General features: G+C 42.6%; 1 protein-coding gene across 4 annotated transcripts; it reads right to left on the reverse strand.

The window, feature by feature from the left end:
- Window positions 1-1,574: 1,574 nt before the first annotated feature.
- LOC132083781 (RING finger protein 151-like) lies at window positions 1,575-21,612 on the reverse strand. 4 transcript variants are annotated; one of them, XM_059488787.1, is made up of 8 exons: window positions 21,511-21,608; window positions 20,031-20,099; window positions 17,224-17,337; window positions 16,049-16,272; window positions 14,683-14,822; window positions 13,563-13,755; window positions 12,072-12,192; window positions 1,575-11,113 (listed from the first exon to the last, which is right to left on the reverse strand). In XM_059488787.1, the coding sequence occupies exons 4-8, from the start codon at window positions 16,252-16,254 to the stop codon at window positions 10,880-10,882; spliced, it is 894 nt and encodes a 297-aa protein (XP_059344770.1). In that variant the 5' UTR covers window positions 16,255-16,272; window positions 17,224-17,337; window positions 20,031-20,099; window positions 21,511-21,608; the 3' UTR covers window positions 1,575-10,879. The 4 variants fall into 4 exon arrangements, with proteins under 4 accessions (XP_059344770.1, XP_059344920.1, XP_059344690.1 ...); XM_059488937.1 differs by lacking the exon at window positions 20,031-20,099 and having other exon boundaries at window positions 13,563-13,725; window positions 21,511-21,612; XM_059488707.1 differs by lacking the exon at window positions 20,031-20,099 and having other exon boundaries at window positions 21,511-21,612.
- Between the last annotated feature and the right edge of the window lie 103 nt (window positions 21,613-21,715).

Raw genomic sequence — 21,715 nt, forward strand, 5'->3', positions numbered from 1 at the left:
AAGTGGGGAACGCCCATGAACTGACTGGGTTCACCTGTGGGGAGCAATATCAGTTCTTAAAGGGTTTAACCTTGTTTAAAATAACATGGACGGATTTGGATTGGAAGCTAAACAATTTTCTGAATGGTAAAATACGAGGGAGATGTAATTTTACTAATAATGACTAAAATGGGTGGAGCTTTCACAGGCATTACTGTTATTAATGCTATTTTTTTAAGGAGCACTGCATAAATATTTTTAAAGCTGACTCACTCCTTTATACCATGTGTTTAAGGTGGTTATTTTTTTAGAATTTTACTGTTTTCAAAACTAGCAGGGATATAAATAATTTGATTTCTGTCAGGGAATTAGAAATGAAAAGTAAAGTATCAAGCATGGAATAAATATGTAAATATTCAGTACTGGTTCTTCAAAGTTTAAAATATACAGCATGTCACATTAGAAATTTTCAAACTAGGAGGAAATAAAGGGTTGGTTACATTGGTGTATGAAAGCTATGTAAATTTAAACTTGAAAAAAGAATGTGTATATTATTGGTTTTGGGTTTTTTTACTATTGAATTTAGTTCTGTGACCCTTCAATACAAAGTGGTTCCTTTCATGGATAAATTCAGCATGAAATAATGCTGTTTAAAACTCAGGTGTTACTTGGTTTGCTTTTTAAAATGAGATTGCTACCATAAGTAAATAACACTTCAAAGAAGTGTTCAATTTTGCTTTTGATACTCTGGCTAAAAGACATTTTCAAGTTTTGTTTCCTGACTGGAAGAGTGAGTGAGGCAGAAAAGATCTCCAATGCAGCATGGACAGACAAAGGCACAGTTTGTGTGTGGCATAAGGGTGAGACCAGTTGTGTGCATTTGGTTTTGCTTCCAGAATCCTTAGCTGCTGTGCAGTCTGTAATGTGGCTGAGGGCCAGGTGCATGTGGAGAGGTGTAGGAGATAAACAGGCTATCAGCCCAGATCTGGGCTGGTCTCTGTGCCATGTTGGCTTTCAGCCTTTTTTTTTCTGCTGAGTAACTCCTCCAGCAGGTAAGAATGGGTCTAGTCAGTGAGGGCAGAGGAATGCATGCAGCAAATTCCTGCTTGAGTGCCCCAAGTCTGGATTGCTCATGTTTAAGCAATACAACAGCTCTGTTGTTTTGCTGTTCTTACATGTCTCCACCAGGGTGTTTGTAGTGGCCATTAAAAAAATTGCATTAGGGGTAAGATTCCTGCGGTTGATGGACAGAGAATGAGTTCTTCCCTTGCCCCTTCATTGTCCTATTGTCTGTGCAGGACTGGAGTGTCGTACTCCAGGAATTCTCAAATTTTTGCCAGTGCTTTGCCTTCGAAGCTCATCCGATTCAGAAACTCCCATCTGAGGTGGGAGGGAAATCTGGAGAAGGGATAGTTTGACTGAACACCTGCTTTGTTTATTGCTTCCTCTAAGAGGGAAAATGCAGCCTTGCCTATTCCAGGGCAGCAAGCCTGTGACTGCAGTGCGTTTGTGACTCCTGTGCTCTGCAGGCCAGTGTACCTAAATGTCATAAAGAGGTACTCCTGTACAGAATGAAGTGAACCAAAGTGTGTTAATTATGGTGTAGACCCTTTATTAGTTCAACTTTTATACAAAGTGTACTTCAAAGTAATACAAAGTGTTACCATTTCTTATACACACTAGAGATTAAGATCTGTTGACTGCTGGTTTATCCTTGTGCATATAAAGGTAGAAAATGTAAATAGACTGGCAGCGACCCATAATGCTGGAAGACAGTTCAGTGTTTACTCAGTTAATAGAAAGTTGCATAGAATTGTAGGTCTTGATAAAGGCATCTTCTGCGTGCTAAAATCTCCCTGACCTACCGTACTCCACCTGACAACAGTACAGAGAAAGGCAAGGCTAGTACTGCTCCTGTCAATACTACCCAGCACTTCGAAGGAAAGTGGCTGTAGAGAAGCACCATGCCAGAAACATCCAAGAGGACAGCACCTGGAAAATTTCATTTGCAAGGCTACCAATTTCTATAAATTGTAGGAACTCTTTGCAACCAGGGACTATTAAAACGTTACTTCATACAAACACCTAAGAACGGTTCAGATAAAAGCATTTTTGGCCAGCCAAAATACATGACTATAGCAGGTATTTTGCTTGACTGTGCAATTCCCTTCCCTTCTATGCTGCCAAGAAACTCTTGTTTATACAAGTTCCACATACCTTACTTAACCACTTGCTCTGAGCTCTGTTTCTGAATCTCCCAGGCTTGGTACTGTGATACTGTGTATCCACCTAACTGTGGACCATGATTTAATCCCCATTTAATTCTAATGCCATGTTAACTCCCTGCCACAGGCTGGCAGCTCACACTGGTAAGCTGGCTGATGGCACAAGCTGGTGAGGCCACATCTCTGCTTTTGGGCAGAAGGAACAGTCACACCACACTTGTTCTCTCTCTGCTCTCCCTCTTCCAGGTGCAAAGAGACAGAAGCAGCAATTCAAAATACAACAATTTGCACAGTTACTGGTACACTTGGAGCAGCAGTTCCACTTGTGAGGAAATGGAACTGATTAAAGTGTGATTTAGTATGAGGACAGTAATACCAGTAATTCCATGCTGGAATCCTCCTGTAATGCACTTTCAGCGGTGTCTCATATAATACTAAAGTATGATCATGACTAGGGAAGTATCATTTTCAAGTGAATGTCTTTAACTTATGTCAAGTCTAGTACAATATTTGGAGTCTCTTAGTTTTTGTGAACAGGATTAAGAGACTATTTGAAAGACAGAAAAAAAAATCCCTTGCTGCTGCCAACTGCTATTAAGAGCTGCATAATACATGAGACTGGAAAAGCAAGAAGTAGATGAAATATTAACATAACAGGCTATTTAATGTCAGTCTAGTCAATTGTAAGACAGGTCAAATGATGATGATACTTCAGCAATGCCACCCTCTGAGGGGTTCATTAGCAGAGGAAAATCTGAAGTGCAGAACCATTACCAACCCAGAAGAATGGCATAAAGCTTAAAGTCACCAGAGGGTCCTGATGCCATTAGCTACTGTGTGCCTATTTAAAACATCTCTGAAAGTGCTTGTTTGCTGCTAAAGGAAGCCCAAACTGACAGCCCATGCTGCAGCTGTGGACCCAAAGCACTGCCACGTTTCCACATTGGAAGTTCAGACTGTCAGAGCTCAACAGCACAGCAGGAAGTCCTTCCTTGCACCTAGGACATGCTTTCTCACAGTTTCACGTCCATCACTTAGGAAAAAGACAGCAGGTCAAATGCTAGGTAAACATTAAATAAACCCTATTTCCCATACTAGGAGGAATTTAGTCATAAATGTGTGGGTGAAGTTTCTAAAGCAAACAAATGCAGAGATCCCATTATGGGGAACGCACAGAGCAAATAGCTTGCTTTCTTCTGTGGTCAGAACAGAAAAGATTGGGTTACTGCCCTCTGACTCAGGAAAGATGATCCAGCTCATCAAGTTCTAATGGATTCTAAAGTAATTTTTGTCTTTACATTAGGCAAAGTAGATAAAGTCACATCACAACCACACAGTTACAGTACACAGAAAAGCACTAACTGAATCTAATAGCATGAAATCTCTGGTGCTGTGAAAAAGCTTGAAAATTAGTGTGAATGCTGCAATAATGTCACACAGGGCACAGACACTCACAGCTTGCTTGTTCAGAACACAAGAATAAACAGCATTCTTACTTTCTACCTATTGCTTTAATACACACTGATGTAAGTGAAGTGGCCCCTGAACATTTAGTGTGAATGAAAGTCTTCCCAAATTATAGCTACAGGTTTACTGCTTTAGGTTATTAAATATGGCTGCTTAAGAGATGTGCTATGGCATGAATTGGCGAGATTGCTAGTGCCCCAAATACTCTCAATTACTTTACAGAAGAGCTATTTATGTCAGTTTTTAAATACACAAGACCAGTTTTTAAATACTCAAGACCTGAATATGTGCACATCTGCCTCAGTGGTACTAACGAAAGGGCAAGTTAGAAGGATTTATTAATGCCTGAAATTCAGACAGCTCTAACCACAGATCTTCATAATGCAGACTGTGCTAAAGAAGATTGCTGCCTTTCTCTTTGGTTATGCTATTAGCTATAAAAGCATTGCTCTGAGCAACAGCAAGGCATGCACTGTAATGCAGTTGCTTTCTAAACGATAAAATTAACATATTCGGGTTGTTGAACCTGCACACATCTTCCTGAGCCTCCAAAACTGATTTAATACATTCAGCAAACAGAAGGCCAGGTATCTCTATAGTTACTCCATTGGTGAGCTGAGAATATGGCTTGGTTACACCACTGAAAGCAACATGAACAGGCTGTGTAAAAAGTTTGGAGAAAGTCCTTGAACAGATTTCTCATGCAGAGCTTACAGATAAACCCCTCCTTTATTTGTGGGTCTGTTAAAAAATCCAACTGCAAACTCTGAATCATGGAATCATCAAGGGTGGGAGAGACCAAGTTCCACTGTCAGCCCAGAACTAGCCCTGCAACCCCTAAACCATTAACCATTGCTCAGCCCCAGATCCTGACAACTCTTCAACACCTCCAGGGATGGTAACTCCAACCAGCTCCCCGGGCACCCTATTCCAATGCTTGACCACCATAACAGTGAACTTTTTTCTCTAACATCTAATCTGAATCTCCCCTGTCTGAGCTGAAGGCCATTTCCTCTTATTCCCTCCCTGTGGACACAGTAGTAGAGACCAGTCCCCACCTGGCTACACCCTCCTTTCAGGCAGTTGTAGAGAGTGAAAAGGTCCTCCCAGAGCCTCCTCTTCTCTAGACCAACAAACCCAACTCTTTCAGATGCTCCTCACAAGACAAGCTTTTTAGACCTTTCATGAGCTTTGTTGCCCTTTGCTGGACATGCTTCAGCATTTCAATTTCCTTTTTAAAGTGAAGGGCCAAAACTTGACACAGTACTCGAGGTGTGGCCTCACCAGTGCCAAGTGCAGAGGGACAATCCCTGCCACACTATTTCTGATACAGGCCAGGATGCCATTGGCCTTCTTAGCCACCTGGGCACATGCTGGCTCATATTAAGCTGGTTGTCACACCCAAGTCCCTTTCTGCTGAACAGTTCTTGAGCCACTCTGCCCTCAGCCTGTAGCACGGCATGGGGTTGCTGCAACCCAAGAGCAGAACCCAGCACTTCACCTTACTGAACCTCGTGCACTTGTCCTTGACACATTGAGTTTGTCCAGGTCTGTCTGCAGAGCCTTCCTAACCTTAAGCAGATGAGCAGAATCACAGAATTTCTAGGTTGGAAGAGACCTTTAAGATCATTGAGTCCAACCCATGTTCTAACACCTCAACTAGATCATGGCACCAAGTGCCACATCCAGTCTTTTTTTAAACACATCAAGGGATGGTGACTCCACCACCTCCCTGGGTAGATGATTCCAGTATTTGACCACTCTTTCTGTGAAAAACTTCCTCCTTAATCTAGCCTGTATCTCCCTTGGCGCAGCTCGAGACTGTGTCCTCTTGTTCTGTCTGTTGTTGCCTGGAGAAAGAGACCGACCCCCAGCTCACCACAGCCACCCTTAAGGAAGGTGAAGAGAGTGATAAGGTCAGCCCTGAGTCTCCTTTTCTCCAGGCTGAACAACCCCAGCTCCCTCAGTCGTTCTTCATACGGCTTGTGTTCCAAGCCCCTCACCAGCCTCGTTGCTCTCCTTTGGACACACTCAAGCATCTCAACGTCCCTCCTAAAGTGAGGGGCCCAGAACTGGACGCAATACTCCAGGCGAGGCCTCACCAGTGCCGAGTACAGGGGAAGAATGACCTCCCTGCTCCTGCTGGCCACACCGTTCCTGATACTGGCCAGGATGCCATTGGCCTTCTTGGCCACCTGGGCACACTGCTGGCTCATGTTCAGCCGACTGTCAATCAGCACCCCCAGGTCCCTTTCCACCTGAGCACTGTCCAGCCACACCGTCCCCAGCTTATATCGTTGCAGGGGGTTATTGTGGCCAAAGTGCAGGACTCAGCACTTGGATTTATTGAACTTCATCCCGTTTGATTCTGCCCATTCATCCAACTGTTCCAAGTCCCTTTGCAAAGCCCTACATCCCTCTAACAGATCAACACACGTTCCCAGCTTAGTGTCATCTGCAAATTTGCTAATGAAAGACTCTAAACCCTCATCCATGTCATCAATAAAAATATTAAACAGAACTGGCCCCAGCACAGATCCCTGAGGGACACCACTGGTGACTGGCCACCAGCTGGATGCAGCACCATTCACCACCACTCTCTGGGCCCGGCCATGCAGCCAGTTCTGAACCCAGCAAAGAGTGCTCCTGTCCAAGCCACGGGCTGCCAGCTTGTCTAGGAGAATGCTGTGGGAGACAGTGTCAAAGGCCTTGCTGAAATCCAGAAAAACAACATCTACAGCCTTCCCTGCATCCACTAGGCGGGTTACCTGGTCATAAAAGGTGACCAGGTTGGTTAAACATGACCTACCCCTCCTAAATCCATCCTGGCTGGGTCTGATACCCTGGCCATCCTGTAAATTCTGTGTGATGGCACTTTATATAAACTGTTCCATTATTTTGCCAGGTACTGAGGTCAGGCTGACTGGTCTATAATTACCAGGATCTTCCTTTGCACGTTTTTTGTGAATGGGTATCACATTGGCCAGCTTCCAGTCATCCGGAACCTCACCAGTGAGCCATGACTGTTGGTAAATGATGGAGAGGGGCTTTGCAAGCTCGTTTGCCAGCTCTCTCATTACCCTGGGGTGGATCCCATCTGGTCCCATAGATTTATGAATATCCAAGCATTTCAATAGTTCTTTGACTGCCTCCTCTTGGATAATGTGGGGACAATTCTGCTCCATGACACCATCAACCAGCCCAGACGGGCAGGTGTCTTGAGGGCAAGTCATCTTCCCACTAAAAACTGAGACAAAATAGGCATTAAGCACTTCTGCCTTCTCCTCATCTGCAGATACTAAGTTCCCTTCCTTGTCCAATAAAGAACAAAGGCTGGTCTTACCCTTCCTTCTAGCATTAATGTATTTGTAAAAACATTTCTTATTATCCTTTACAGAAGTCGCCATTTTAAGTTCAAACTGAGCTTTGGCCTCCCTAATTTTTTTTCTGCATGCTCCAGCAGCCTTCATGAATACTTCCTTAGAGACCTGACCCTCCTTCCAAAGCTAAAACATCCTCTTTTTATTCCTAAGCTCCTTCAAAATCTCCTTGCCCAGCCAGGCTGCACGTTTACCCCGTTGACTGATCTTTCGGCACACAGGGACAGTCTGTTCCTGTGCCCTCGAGATCTCTGTTTTGAGGTGTGCCCACCCTTCCTGAACTCCTTTGTTTTTTAGGACTGCTTCCCAAGGGACGCTCTGAATAAGTCTCCTAAACAGGCCAAAGTCTGCCCTCCGGAAGTCCAATGCAAGAGTTTTACTGGTGCTCCTCCTGATCTCACCAAATATTGAGAACTCTATTATTTCATGATCACTCTGCCCCAAGTGACCTCCAACCACCACATCTCCCACCAGCCCATCTCTGTTTGCAAACAGCAGATCTAACATAGTCCCTCCCCTGGTGGGTTCACCCACCAGCTGCAACAGAAAGTTGTCCTCCATACACTCTAAGAATTTCCTGGACTGTCTCTTTACTGCTGTATTAAGTTCTCAGCAGAAGTCTGGTAGGTTGAAATCACCCATAAGAACAAGGGCTGATGATCCTGAAACATTACCTAGCTGTTTATAGAATAAGTCATCTACCTCTTCTTCCTGGTCGGGTGGACGATAACAGACTCCCAGTATGGTGTCAGCCTTGTTGGCCTTCCCCTTAATTCTTACCCATAGACATTCAACTCCATCATCATTAGTTTCAATTTCTACGGCACTGAAAGTCCTGCTTAATATAAAGGGCCACCCCTCCACCTCTTCTTCCTTTCCTGTCTCTCCTGAAGAGCTTGTATCCATCCAGTGCAGTACTCCAACTATGTGAGTCATCCCACCACGTTTCCGTGATGGCAATTACATCACAGCTCTGCAGCTGCACCATGGCCTCCAGCTCTTGTTTGTTGCCCAAGCTGTGTGCATTGGTATACACACAGCTCAGCTGGGCTACTGACTTCACCCCTAACTTGGCCTTGCAACCCTTGGGCCTGCTTCCAGATAGCTCAGCTGCTTCGCCTTCCCCCTTCAAATCTAGTTTAAAGCCCTCTCAATGAAGTCTGCCAGTTCATGAGCTAAAAACCTTTTGCCCTTAATAGAGAGATGTACCCCATCTGGTTCCAGTACGGCAGATTTTGTAAAAGTTTCCCCATGATCAAAGAATCCAAAATTTTGTCGATGACACCAACCCTTTAAGCCACTTGTTGATGATGCGGATTCTCCTGTTTCTTTGTTTTCCTTGGTCACCAAAGGGACTGAGCAGAACACTACCTGTGCTCCTGCCCTATCAACTACTTGACCCAGTACCCTGAAGTCCTTTCTAATTGCCTTGACACTCCTCTTCTCAATCTCATCACTGCCAGCCTGGAGTATCAGCAGTGGGTAATAATCAGAGGGCTGAATCAGCCCAGGAAGTCTCTCAGTGATATTTTGTACCCAGGCCCAGGGAGGCAACAGACCTCCCTGTGGGATGGGTCTGGTCGACATATGGGGCCCTAGGTTTCCTTCAGGATGGAATCACCTGCTATGATTACCCTTCCTTTCTTCTTGATGTTAGAGGTAGTGATCCATCTTACAGATGAGTCATAATTGGCGGGTTCACTGGGCAGACAATTTTCTCCTAAATCATCCAGGACCTCATAGCTATTCTGAAGTGGTACCTGGCTGGATGATGGGGATGGGGAGGAGTTTTTGTTATTACGTCCCCAAATGGGGACTCATTTCCACTCCTCTTCATCTACCAGGTGCCCTTCTATTGTCTGAGACGGGGAGGCATATAAGTCCTCAGTCTCTCGGTCAGAGGGCTCCCTTAAAGATGGAAAGGCTGAACTCCACCAGTCTATTTCCCTTTCACTTTCCCTTATACTCCTTAACCTTTCAACTTTCTCCCTAAGCTCAGCCACCAATGAAAGGAGGTCGTTCACTTGTTCACACTGCAGTCAGGTCTCCTCCACAACACTCCCTGAAGCCACTGATAACCTCAAACACTCTGGGCATGGATGGGTCTGTACAGACACATCCTTTTTGGAGGGCTCAACTTGGTCATTTACACTTATACCAGCCACAGTTTTGACCGTGTAGAAACCATTACTAACAGACACCTCAAACACAACCAGGCAGCAGAAAGACCTCAAACGATACAGAGGACTCCTTATTAGCAAGAAAGCTGGCAACCCTGCCTGCTTGCCCTGCCTGCGCGAACTGCCGCGCACACTGCCTTGTATACGCCCCAGAGACTCACCACACCCATTTGCCCGCTCTGGTCGCTGCACTCCCCAGAGACCTCTTATAATCAGCCACTCAGCAGCAACACAAGAAGCTCCACCCCTTGCTCCTCACTGACTCACGATGGCCAATGTCTCTTCTAAAGAGCTTATATCCAGCCATTGCAGCATTCCCATGATGATGGTCATCCCACCATGCTTCTGTGATGGTGACAACATCAAAACCCTCCTGCTGAACAATGGCTTCCAGCTCCTCCTGCTTGCTGCCCACACTGTGTGCTGGTGTAGATGCACTTTAGCCGGGCCAATGGTTTTGCCTGCATCACAGACCTGCTACCCTAGGTTCATCTCTAGTGACCCTCCCCTTTCTGAGGTGCATTTGACTGGTACATTTGCCTCAGGGGAGGCAGAGAATGCTCTATCAGTCAATCTCTTCCTCAGATGCTCTAACATCCCTTAATCCTTCCACCTCCACTTTTGAGTTGTACTGCTAAGTAGAGCAGATCACTGACCTACTTCCACCCAGGTGTTCTGTTACCCTCTGATGACAGAGCCAGGCTCTGGCACTCCCTGAAGCCTGCTTGAGCACTAACACAGATGTCTGAAGCCCAAGTGACTGTGCAAATATTCATCTCTTGCGCATATCAAGTAGCCTTAAACCTGCCACAAGAAAATTAAGGATACTCGAGGTATCTATATATACTTTAAAGACACTGAGTACCAAATGACTGGTCTTATGCTTAAAAGTTCCTGTAGAAATACTTGATAGTTTCACATATAAAAGCTTCAAAGTTTTAAGTAAGAAGCAGATCCATTCCCACAAACTCAAAGTTATTCACACATATGTTTAAAGGTTATTCTATTACCTCAGGCTTCAGTATTAGTCTCTTAAGTGTGTTATCAGCCTCAGAAATGAGAAGAAGCTCTAAAGCAATAGTCAACCTCACCCAAAGCTGTTACATAGCAGAAGAATTACAATTTAAAGTGCTTGCTTTCCATCTTTGAAATAAGACTTTCTACTGACCACAAACAAACAAAATCTTATTAATTTCTATTACTGACTTACTGATTCTACTATTTACTTTTCCCCAAATTAAGTACATCCCAAATGGTCACATTTGCTTTTTTGTTTCAGAAAGAGATACTGAAATGTTTTTTTCTTCCTGGTCCATAATAGTCAATATCTTTGACTTTAAAAGGCTGTAGTTTCAGTCTTGAAAAATTCCTGTAAGTGATGCAGTAAAGAGAGAACAAGACTCCTTTCCCTTTCTATAAAAACATTAGCTAAAATTATGTCTTCCAATTACTGGTTTTAATGACCGGTATTCCCTCGGGGAAAAAATCTTCTGTTTGTTTTTATGGCCCCAAAGGAAATACAGTTCTAATTAAGACTTAAAAAAAACCGAAGTAAATCAGAAATTATATAAAGTTTGCCAATCATTCAAAGAAAGTAGTTTGCCAGAAGCCAGTATTTGAAGAAAATGCTTTTTGAGCTTAGTACTATTTAGATAACTGTAACTTCCCTAGGTTTTCTTTTCACACTCTCTAGTCGTGTCAAAGGACGGAAATTTGACTTCCTGCTTCCCTCTGTAGTAGTCAATCTGCAGTCCTTCTGCAGCCCCTTCAGCAGCTCCATTAACTCCCGCTTTTCCAGCTCTGCCTGCTCCAGCTCTTGGCGGTGCTGCCTCTCTGCAGCCATCAGAGACCGCACATCTGACATCAGCCGTGACATCTGACTCTGAAATGCAAACACAAGTTTACTGCAAGAAACAAACTCTCTTCTAATGATGCTGCAATGAAGTCGAGCTGGCCACGTGCGTTGGGTGATGGAATCTTCAGAATAAAAACCACCAAATTTTTTTTTTGATAGTGCAACAAATGTAAACAATTTGAGACACAATCCAGCATTCACCTTGTGGGATGGTCTTGTTCTAAAGATTCCAATATGTTTCTCAAAAACATTTTGTTTGCATATTTTGTTTCTTATGAAGTATGATAAGAAACAGCCAATTTACCTATGTGCTGCTTTTATTTTCTGTTTCAAGAATCCAAACAAAATATGGTTGTGGTTATGTTCAGATACATTCTTCAAGGATATAACAACAAATCCAGTAAAAATAAAACTGTGAACTATAAATTTTAAAAAACTTTTTAAAAGCTTTAAAAATGATTGCTTTAAAAATAATTTTTTTGTGATATAATAAAAAGAGGATGAATAAAAGGATAAGACAGCCTTGCTTGTTACTTGATGAAGTTTGTTGTGAATCTTTCCAACCTTCTGATCACAGTGCAAATACCACTCTTGGCAGTAGGGCTCTGTGTAAGCTCTGGATTAAGCCACTTTGGATAGCAATTAAAAATGGGGCTGAATGTTTAATTACATCCAGTTTGTGATGCATACTCTACATTTAGACACTGAAATCAGTTTCAGATTGATCTGCTGACAATGTTATGCATGCACAGAACACGGGTGGAGTACCCAGGTGAGCTCCAGTGAACCTGAAGCAGTAAACCACAGGAATACAGAATCCAGCCTGCTTCTCCACAGAGATAACCTGGCAAAGCTTTGATGGTTTTGTTCCCCATACTTAATGCCATTTTCCTCTGTATGAGACTTTATTTACAAAATAAGAAACTGCAACTGGGAAAAGCAAAAAGCTAGACTGTTAAAAGAGGAAAAAAAAAATTGTATTTACCTTTAGTTCTTCAATTTCATTTTGCAGAATACTCTCTTTTTGGACCATATGCCTTCTCTGTGAATCTAACCTCGACTCCATCTCATGTTTTGCCTCCTCCACTCTGCAGATCATTTCTGACCTAAAAAGTTTATTTCTCCTTGTTAAGTCTTGTAAGCAGAGAAAAGAATGATCTTCAAAATCCAGAAAGCCTTCTTGCAGCCAAGCAGACTGAACTGATTCCCATCAAGCTCTACAGGATGCCTCTGTAGAGGCATGATTTATTAATTTAAAAAGAAAAACAGCATAAAGAAGTGCATTGTGCCCAGGGGCATTAAAGTGCCCATGAGGAGCCTATAGAGGGACAGTCAAATCATACTCCTCAAATAAAATATTCCCAGAGCTCAAGAAGGTGTATTTATGACTTTAAGTGATTTTCTGGTGTTTGCCTACAGTATGTGCTTGCTGAGTGTTATGAAATAAGAAGCAGCCAAGATAAAAAGTCTGAATCCTATAGTGCTGCTAAACATGTAAGGAAGTGAGACAGCCTGTGTGTGTGGACATGGTAGGCACTTACAGACACAGTTTAGTGGTGGACCTGGCAGCACTGGATTAACTGCTGGACTCAATGATCTTAAAGCTCTTTTTCAATCTAAATGATTCCATGGTTCTGCGTAAGCTCGTTCAGTTTTATGGTGGACACTAAATGACAGTATGCAGTAAACTGTTACAGCCTAGTCACTCACACAGCTCCACAGCCAAAACCAGATGGCACTACATTAACCTTTTGAGCTCAGAAACCAGACAGCAGAATCACTTGGTCTAAATGCATTTAAACCATATTTGAGCCTGACTTAACAGCAGTGTTCAAAAGCACAACACTTAGGAGCTGAAAGATACAAATGGGAAGGAGCACAAGTGGGGGAAAAAACCAAAGTACAACTGGAATATAGTACAAAGGGAAAGCTACAGAAACCTACGTAAGAGGAAAACAATGATGCTGGTAAGAAGAGTCATATTCACTGACTGTTTATCTACCAGAACTTAAAAAAAAACATCATAATTAGAGCTTCAGTGGTTGAATCTACCTGTACTTGCCAAAATACTTATAGATTTTTATCTTCTCAATCTGTAAAAACATAAACTAAATACAATTCTTAAATAATGTGGCTTCATCTGTATAAGAGGCCAATGGAAAAATTAAATTGCCAGCTTCCATTTTCTTAGGTTTTTTGTCATTTTAAATGGTAAGCTTGCAATTCTGCTCAACTGCAAGCAATGGTATTTTAAGATTTATGGTAACTTGAAAAAAAACACCCAACAACAAAAGAATCAAACCAGCAAGAATTTAAAGTCCATGCTGACACATGATAAAGTCCTGGCCCATTAGCATCAAGTAATTAATGGCCCATTTAACACATACCAGAATGCAGTGCTAGTATTTCAAAGTGCTTCATGCAGTGACTTTCAGCCCAGCCCAGCCCAGCCCCGAGAGAAAGAGAAGCTCTGTACCGAAGCAGCTCCAGCTCAGTCCTCAGCTCTGCCACACAGTTGTGCTGTGTGTCCTCGGCGCTGAGGATGGTGAAGCCGCAGCCGTTGGGGCACTCGCGGCTCCGGTACTCGCACACCGCCAGGTGCCCGTCCAGGTTACGCCGCTCGATCTGCACCGTGCAACCTGAGCAGGGGGAGCAAGGCAAGACAGCATCTACAACAAAAGCACTCTCAGTCATTCCAAACAAAATCACTCCAGAAAGGAAGCTGAGAGAAGTGATTTCCTTAGGACATGAAATATGACATATACATAAATCTGTAAAACACAGTAAAATACATAAATCTGTAAAACACTGCTGTTTCTGTAGGAAGTAGAACAGGTGAATCAATTATCTGCAGAAGTCACTTATAATAACTTATAAAATTATAAGAGAAAAATTATAACTTCTAGCAGAGCAATTCTAGTACCTTCGTCATCTCATAATTAATTACAATGGCAGCCCTTAGCATCATTAATTAGATTTTATCTTTATCTAGGAACAGACAACATTTCAAATGAATTCAACTGGAAAATTTTAACAGTATGTTCCTTTTTAGAGGTATGTTTCTTTCTCAGGAGGTGTAGTCTTGCTTTAAATAAAAATCTCAACATGAACAATTCTAACTAGAATTTAGCTTAGAGTAATTCTTATTTCCAAGATATGTTCTTGTTAATGCTATGTCACAGAGCTGACAGCTTCACATGCACCAGGCAATCAGGTATTTTATAAATAAATTATGATCCCCAGGTCTTCTGCAGGGGCTACTGCATTCATTCAAACATCAAAACATGCAGTCAGAATTGGAAACCAAACTCATAATTTGACAGAAAACAAAACTAATGCACTACTACATTTTCATACATTTGAAGTTCATCATATTCATTTTGGTTAGTTTTTGGATAAGAAACAGTTGCTAATCATCATGACTGCTATAAACTGGTACTATATTTTGTTCAAAAACACTGCTGTAAAGGGCAGATTGTGCCAAAGCTTTGAATTTCTGTTGGGAAATAATGGCCATTATTGCAGTTCTGTTGACAGGAAGATGACAAACGTGTTTGTTTAATATAAAGGATTCAACTTCTTTGAATGTTACTCACCAGCATTGGAGCAGGGTATCTGACTGTACTCACACTCCCTTTCATGCCTGTCTATAGACTCCAGAGAACAAACCATTTCACAGCCATACTCTCTGTTTCTGCAATGTAGCTGAAGACGGTTTAAATCATTTTTCATATATCTACATGCAAAGAAAAGAATTTGTTCTTAAATCTGGGAACATTATTGAAAAATTTCTATTTTCAACTTTTGGGAAAAGAAAGCAAGATTCTAATCTCCATTAGGAAAAATTGTGAGTAACTAGCTGAATTTATATATTTGCTTAAGAATTCAAGTCACCATATCAAAAAAAAACAGCTTGAAAGAAAGAATGAAATATTCAGTCTCCAAATTTAAACGTGCAAATGAAATCTTTATTTTTGAATAATTTTTAATTGTGACCTTTCACTGGCTCAGCAGATATTATCAATAACAAACACCAGGGCTACTCATTTGCTATTTAAGTTCTGTGTTTCTAAACACGCCAGACTAAAGGACTACAGTGAGTACAGACAAAACAATCTAAAAATGAAACTCTAGTACTCTGTCTACACTATAGCTAACTTCCAGATAGTAAAATCTCCTGAATGAAAAATTATGTTATGAGTACTAACAACGTTAAATTTACTGTAGCTGGAGACTATAAATACATAACTGTTAATCTGAGCAAGATTAGATAATGCAGATGTTAACCAGCAAGCAGCATCTACTGTTGAAACTGTTTTGTTCTGACAGTAGCAGGAATTACAGTTTAAAATAGAACAGTTTGTTTGGGGAAGACCAACAACAATCATATGGTCCAACTGCCTGACCAATTATAGAAGGCACTAGTGAGAACAGCCCACTTTACATGACAAGGTGGCTCACAACAGACATTCCTATGTCTAAAGATCTTTTTTAAAAAGGATTTGAAGGTCATAAATTTGGTTAATATCTCCAGGAATTGTAAATTACAAACCCCACTACAGCACCTAACTAAGTCTGAAAAGAAAAGAGATACAGAATGTGTAGTGACTGCCATCAAGAGTCGCTTTGCTTGCTTTCTGTAAAATCAAGTATGGAAAAGTTTTGGTGCCATAAAGGACATTCAGAACAATATCCAGACAGGCATCTGGAATCAACATTCAAGATATAAAAAGGTAGAGAACAAACTAAGTGTCCTTTCAGCTTTGAAATCCTAATACCCTAACAGTTATAATAAATAGAAAATGCTAATGCTTTCCTGTAAGTAAGTAGTTGGTGTCTGCCACAGGCATACTGGATAAAGACAGCCTGAGCAACAGTATTGACAGGAGATGAAGCTGTGCAAGCAAAACTGAGAAATCCTAAATTCATGTAATTTCAACACACAGCAAGATTACTGGGTACCTATAGAGAGGTCGTAGCAAAGACACATCAATGACTTGTCTGTCCTCAGGGCAGTTGCTGTGATGAACAAGCCAGCCATGGATGCAGGCAGTGCAGAAAGCGTGCTCGCAGGGAGCCTGCAGCGGATCCTCCAACACGTCTCGGCAGATGGAGCACAGCAGCCCCTCATTGACATAGCCCACGAAGCGCTCAATGTCGTAACCCATGCTCTCCACACCTTCAGCCTGCTCAAAAACCCCAAGCACAGAGAAATAAAGCAATCTTTGTGCTGAATCTCTATGGGTAGATCCACAAAGAGGCCTGACAGCAATTCTAAAAACATGGAGACCATACAGTGAATAAAGAAGTGAATGTGTGAATGCAAACAAACATTTACACACTTCAGAGACTTTCAGATTTAAGGGAATTTGAGAATTGTACTGCTGGATGTCAGAATCACAATTTTCTATCAAGAAATTCTGAACTATGAAAGCAAAGACTTTGGGACAGTGGAGCTGCACTTCTTCTGAATGCTGTTATTGAACATAACTGTAGCAGCCACTCTGAAACATACAGCTTTTTTTTAACATGAATTCTACCTGAAGCAGAAACATCACACAAGTTCAAAAGCAAATGTTTGCTTTCCATTTTAACATCTTTGATATAATGCCTAACAAACTTACAAAATGGTGTTCTTACCAACAATAGCTGTGGCACTTTCAGCTAGCAAATCCTGGATTCATGAACTGCACATCACTTAAGATATTGTTTTCATACTGAAAAAAAGACTCTCTAGTCACTGTAGCCCTCCATTTCAGAGGAAATCTCCACATGCTTAATGACATACTTAATATTCAGGAAGTAAAAGAAATCAAAACTGCAGTTAACCCTGAAATCATGAAGAGCTACTGTCTTTTCCTACATGATCTATTTTATAAAACTGAGAAGCTTTTGAATGGATTTGAAAGCTTTGTGAAGAAGAACTAATGGTCAATCTGCCTTCATCTAAATCCTATAATGAAACACCTTGTGGAATTTGGCAAGACTCCACAGAACTTGCTTAAAAGAATAAGTTTTAGGTTCCACATTGCTACTTGACATATAAAGTTACTTTTGTAAACCCACTGAGCCTCATGAAAGAGGTTTTCATAAGTTATGAGATTTTCTAAATAAAATAGAAAAGGAAGATATCTTACCTTTGTAGATTTTACTACATATATATGTAGTTTGCCCAAATACTTCAGAAACAGTTTTCTGACCAGTAAGGCATGTAATGCTTCCTTCAGTTTCTCTTCACTGCTTTATTATGCCTATGAGAAAAATTACAAAGAGTAAGGCTCAGTAGTGTTTCCTAAGTGACTGAGTCCTATGCCTAACAAGCCAGCTACTGAATAGATGCTGTCCTAACAGCCCCTTAAAACCAATTTTTCAAAGCAAGCCACTGAAAACCTATAATTCAACACAGGAGAATTGACTAGGTTAGGGTAAAAATAATCATCAGTCTCTGTTTCAATTACTACTGATGCAGATATTTATCAAAAAACTGAACACCCTGCTGATGATCAATTTTGAAGCCAGCTTTGTTTGTAAGACTGAAGACAACAGAATTAGTATTATTGAAAAGTAGCAACTGAAATCTGGCAAAATTATATTCCTGAACAAGATAGAAGTTCCTTATTGACCTGTTCTAACCCAGTCATGACACGCAGTTCATTTTTAAAACAAAACTATTACAGTCAAGTGTGTTGCATTGGCAAATATCATTGCTGTGTAGCATAACTAGAGTTGCTCACTTAAAACATCATAAAAAATGCCATTACTGAACCCTTTCAGTTATGCTAGAGGACTTAAACTGCATATACAGATTAGATAATATGAACTGTAAGCCTAACACTTTGATTTGGTTTGGTGAATCCCAGAGGATTCTGCTTTTAGAAAACTTTGAAGGACAGGTAAGAGAAAAACTAAGCACTTTTACTGTCCTAGAGTTCTACTCTACTGTTATAGTGGAATTGTGGATTCTGTGAGCTACATTTTGCACAAACACTACTAGTCCCTGAGGATCAAGTCTTCAAGACACTCTTCAGCATATTTTAACAAGTTTGAAAACTAACAGAATGCAAGAAAGAGTATTTTTATCAAATGGGGAACAAAAAAACTTTATTTGTGCTTAACAAGAAATGAAGTGCAACAGCAACAACAAAATATATATATTATATACATATGCATCAGTATATAAATATATATGGATGTATAAAGCCCCAGCCAAACTGAAGTTCAAATGAAGAGTGGATGGGAACTTTGAGGAAAAAATACAGTCAAGGGGGATTCTTCAGGACATTTTGAAGACTCATGTTGGAGCAGCAAAACACAGTGCTGGAACCCTTGTGGCCATGGCTCTGGGACCTATGCCAGCAGCTGTTACTGAAGTCCCAGACTTCTTCCAGTAGAAGTTTCCTGACCTGAATAATCAGAGATGTTTTATTTTCTTATCAACTTCAAGAGATGCACCTTAGTAAAAAATAAGCAGAGGCAGAGCATCTGATGAATGTCATGCACTTTAGCAGTACAGATCACTTTACCCAGTATCTTTACCACAAAACGAGATAATTTTCAGCTTCTGCTTATCCCCAGAAACTTCTCACTTCTCCATTTGGCCTCAAACTTATTTTCCCAATTGTACTGCAATTCACCAATTGTCACACTCCTTTTTTGATTGCACCTAGAAATTATTTTGTTGAGAGATGTCAGTTGCTTAGCTTAAGCAAATAACTTCTAAATAGAGTAAGTCACTTAGAATTATAATACTACTACTACTAATAATACTGTGTGATTTAGAATGCTGTTTGCTTATATCTACTTGCTTAGCATATGTAGCTTGGGTTGGTGGAAGCCTTAGGCTGAAAGCTGTGGACTTTTGCCTGGACATGCTTTTGGCTGGAACTGAGTTAATTTCCTTAGCAATTTTCCCGTAGCTGCTACAGAGCTGTGCTTTGCCTTTAGAATGAGAAGAATGCTGCCAACACACCGATGTTTTAGTTGTTGCTAAGTAATGTTTATCCTGAGTCTAGGACTTTATTTTAGTTTCCCATGCTCTACCAGGGAGCAGGTGCACAAGCAGCACAAAGCAGGAGATAAGGAGCTCATGGTCATCAGCAGAAGCTGCAACTCGAGATAAGAACAGTTAACTGCCTGCATGGACATGGAGAGAGAGCCCAATAAGCTGTTAGAAGACACCAGAGCAAAAATCACCACTGGACGACAAGGGCCATGTGAAGATCATGTAGGGAAGGGTGCATAAATTGTAAGGGTATCATTGTGCAGAGATTTCTTTGTTTGGGAGAGAAAGCACACAAACTCTGACATGCTATTTGCCTCTTCCTGTTTCATATGTTTTATTTTTCCCTGCAGTTCTGGACAAGCAAAAATCTCCTCCAGACTTCAGAGGTATCAAGTGATTTTTCAACAGTTGTTATCCCACATGGTTTGCTGGGCAGATGCACATCCAAAACCAGCCCTGAGACTTCACTGCCCTCAAACAGAGATTTGGTGTGGGTAGGGTAACAGGGAGAATACAGGTGGGATGTACTTCCCACATCATCACATAGCATGCTAAATGCCTGGCACTAACCAAAGCTATTCCACTGTGAAAGTCAGGGCACTGAAATGAAATTAGTGACCTTCGTTTTTGCATCTGCAGTAGCTTCAGATTTTTAAAAAATGCTTCTTTTTCATGTGACAAAACAAAGCAAAACTGTTTGAAAGTCTGGAGTGAACCACGCCAGAACTACAGATGTGCATGGCTAAGAGAGCATTTTCAGAGATGCTGCAGGAACAGAGTCCATGCAGGGCCCAGGGATAGGTGACACTGAGATATCACATTTCTTCAGTCTTTATTTTCACAACTTCTGCTATACAGACCCAATATTTCAGTGTGCTTTTTGCCACTCTGACACTGTAAGCCACTTCAAGCCAGCATCAGTGCCCAAAGGGGCAGACTCACCCCTTCAGCTGTGACTGTACAAGGCACTTGATGCATCACTCTCAGTAACTGAATTGTTTTAAGACTGAACTGGGGGAAAAAAAATTAACTTTAGCAGTTTTCTTATAGTAGTCCAAGCCTATCTATTCACAAATAAATGTGCTCCCCACCTCCCTCCACCCCCTCCTTTGAATCAGTGAGAACATTTAATTTGCCCATTTCCTGAACTGGCCCATGCAACTCACCATACAGACAACCATACCCTGACTTGATTAGTTAGGCTAGAATTTCTTGTAGATGGCTCAGCAAAAGCTCTAGGGACTGTGTAAGCAGGGCATGACCAGGCATAAGAAACTGCAGCCAGGGCAGAAAGGGAAGAAAGACAGACAGCAGCAGTCAAGGATGCTGAGGGATGCTACTCCCTCAGCTCAGCTCCCCTGACTGGTACACTGGGGAGTTGGATGAACATTTGTGTAAGAGAAAAGGTACAGAGGAGGGTAAGAATAAATGAACAGCAACACCACCTTACACTGATGCAAACAACGGATTTTTTTTTTCAAAAAAAAGCTTATATAAAAATTATGAGCCAATTTAAGGCCTGTACCAGGAGCTACATAACTACTATAGCTATTCTGTCAAAGAACATTTTTGTACGACACATGCTGTCCTGCAAAGCCTACTCAGAACAATGCCATCCATGACATGCCTGGCACAGACCAAAGTCCAGAGAAGGGCAATGGAGCTGGCGAAGGATCTGCAGAATGGAGTTGGTGAAGGATCTGAAGAACAAGTCCTATGAGGAGCGGCTGAGGGAGTTGGGGGTTGTTTAGCCTGGAGAAAAAGAGGCTCAGAGGGGACTTTATGGGTCGCCTGAAAGGAGACTGCAGCCAGGTGAGGGCTGGTATCTTCTCCCAGGCAGCCAGTGACAGAATGAGAGGCCAGCGCCTCAGGCTGTGCCGACGGCTGGGATTCAGCTTGTACAGCAGGAAGAATGTTTTCACAGAAAGGGTGGTCAGCCATTGGAAGGGGCTTGGTGATCCTAGAGGTCTTTTCCAACCTAATTAATTCTGTGACCACCTTCGGTCACAGGTGCAGGGCCGGGCTCTGCCGCCCCGAGCCAAGCCCAGGGTCAGAGGAGCTCTCTCCTCTCGGATTTCGGTACAGCTAACAGGGGAAAGGCCCCCGGGTTCGGCCCGGGAAGGCGCTTCAGGGACGGGCAACGATCCCGGTCACAGAGCACACAGCTGGCCTGGAAACACCTGGAGGAGCGACCCGACACCAAGACAGAGCACCTGCGCTGCCGCGGGCAGCGGCAAACACCCTTACAGCTGCACACGCCCTTCCCGCTCCCTTCCCCACACGGCAGCGATGCCGCCGCCGGCCCGGCGCAGGCCCTGACAACCGCTGAGCACAAACCCCGCGCGGCGCCTCCCGCCCCGGGCCCGGCCCCACCGGGCCCCCCTGCCCCCGGCCCGCTCGGAGCCGCGGCCCCGCCACTCACCCCGCCCGCCGCCGCGCAGCCCAGCTTCCCTTTACGGCCGCTCTCGCTTGACGGCGGCGCGGCGGGCGGCTGCTCCGCCATGCTGTGTGTGGCACAGACGCCGCAGGTCGGCACTGCGCACGCGCACGGCAGCGTCTGTCTGTCCCGGGTCCCGTCCCGCAGCGCGGCCCCGGCGCACGCGCGCCCGGCGGGAAAGGAAGGCTGC

The sequence above is a fragment of the Ammospiza nelsoni genome, chromosome 1 (assembly GCF_027579445.1).
Source record: "Ammospiza nelsoni isolate bAmmNel1 chromosome 1, bAmmNel1.pri, whole genome shotgun sequence".
NCBI classification, from domain to species: Eukaryota; Metazoa; Chordata; class Aves; order Passeriformes; family Passerellidae; genus Ammospiza; species Ammospiza nelsoni.

Coding starts and splice junctions, on each gene's coding strand:
- LOC132083781 (XM_059488707.1), bottom strand. CDS start 16,254: ATGGGTTACGACATTGAGCGCTTCGTGGGCTATGTCAATGAGGGGCTG. Junction 13,756..14,682: donor GATACCCTGCTCCAATGCTG/GTGAGTAACATT, acceptor CTTTTGTTGTAG/ATGCTGTCTTGCCTTGCTCC. Junction 12,193..13,562: donor ACTGAGCTGGAGCTGCTTCG/GTACAGAGCTTC, acceptor TAAACTTTTTAG/GTCAGAAATGATCTGCAGAG.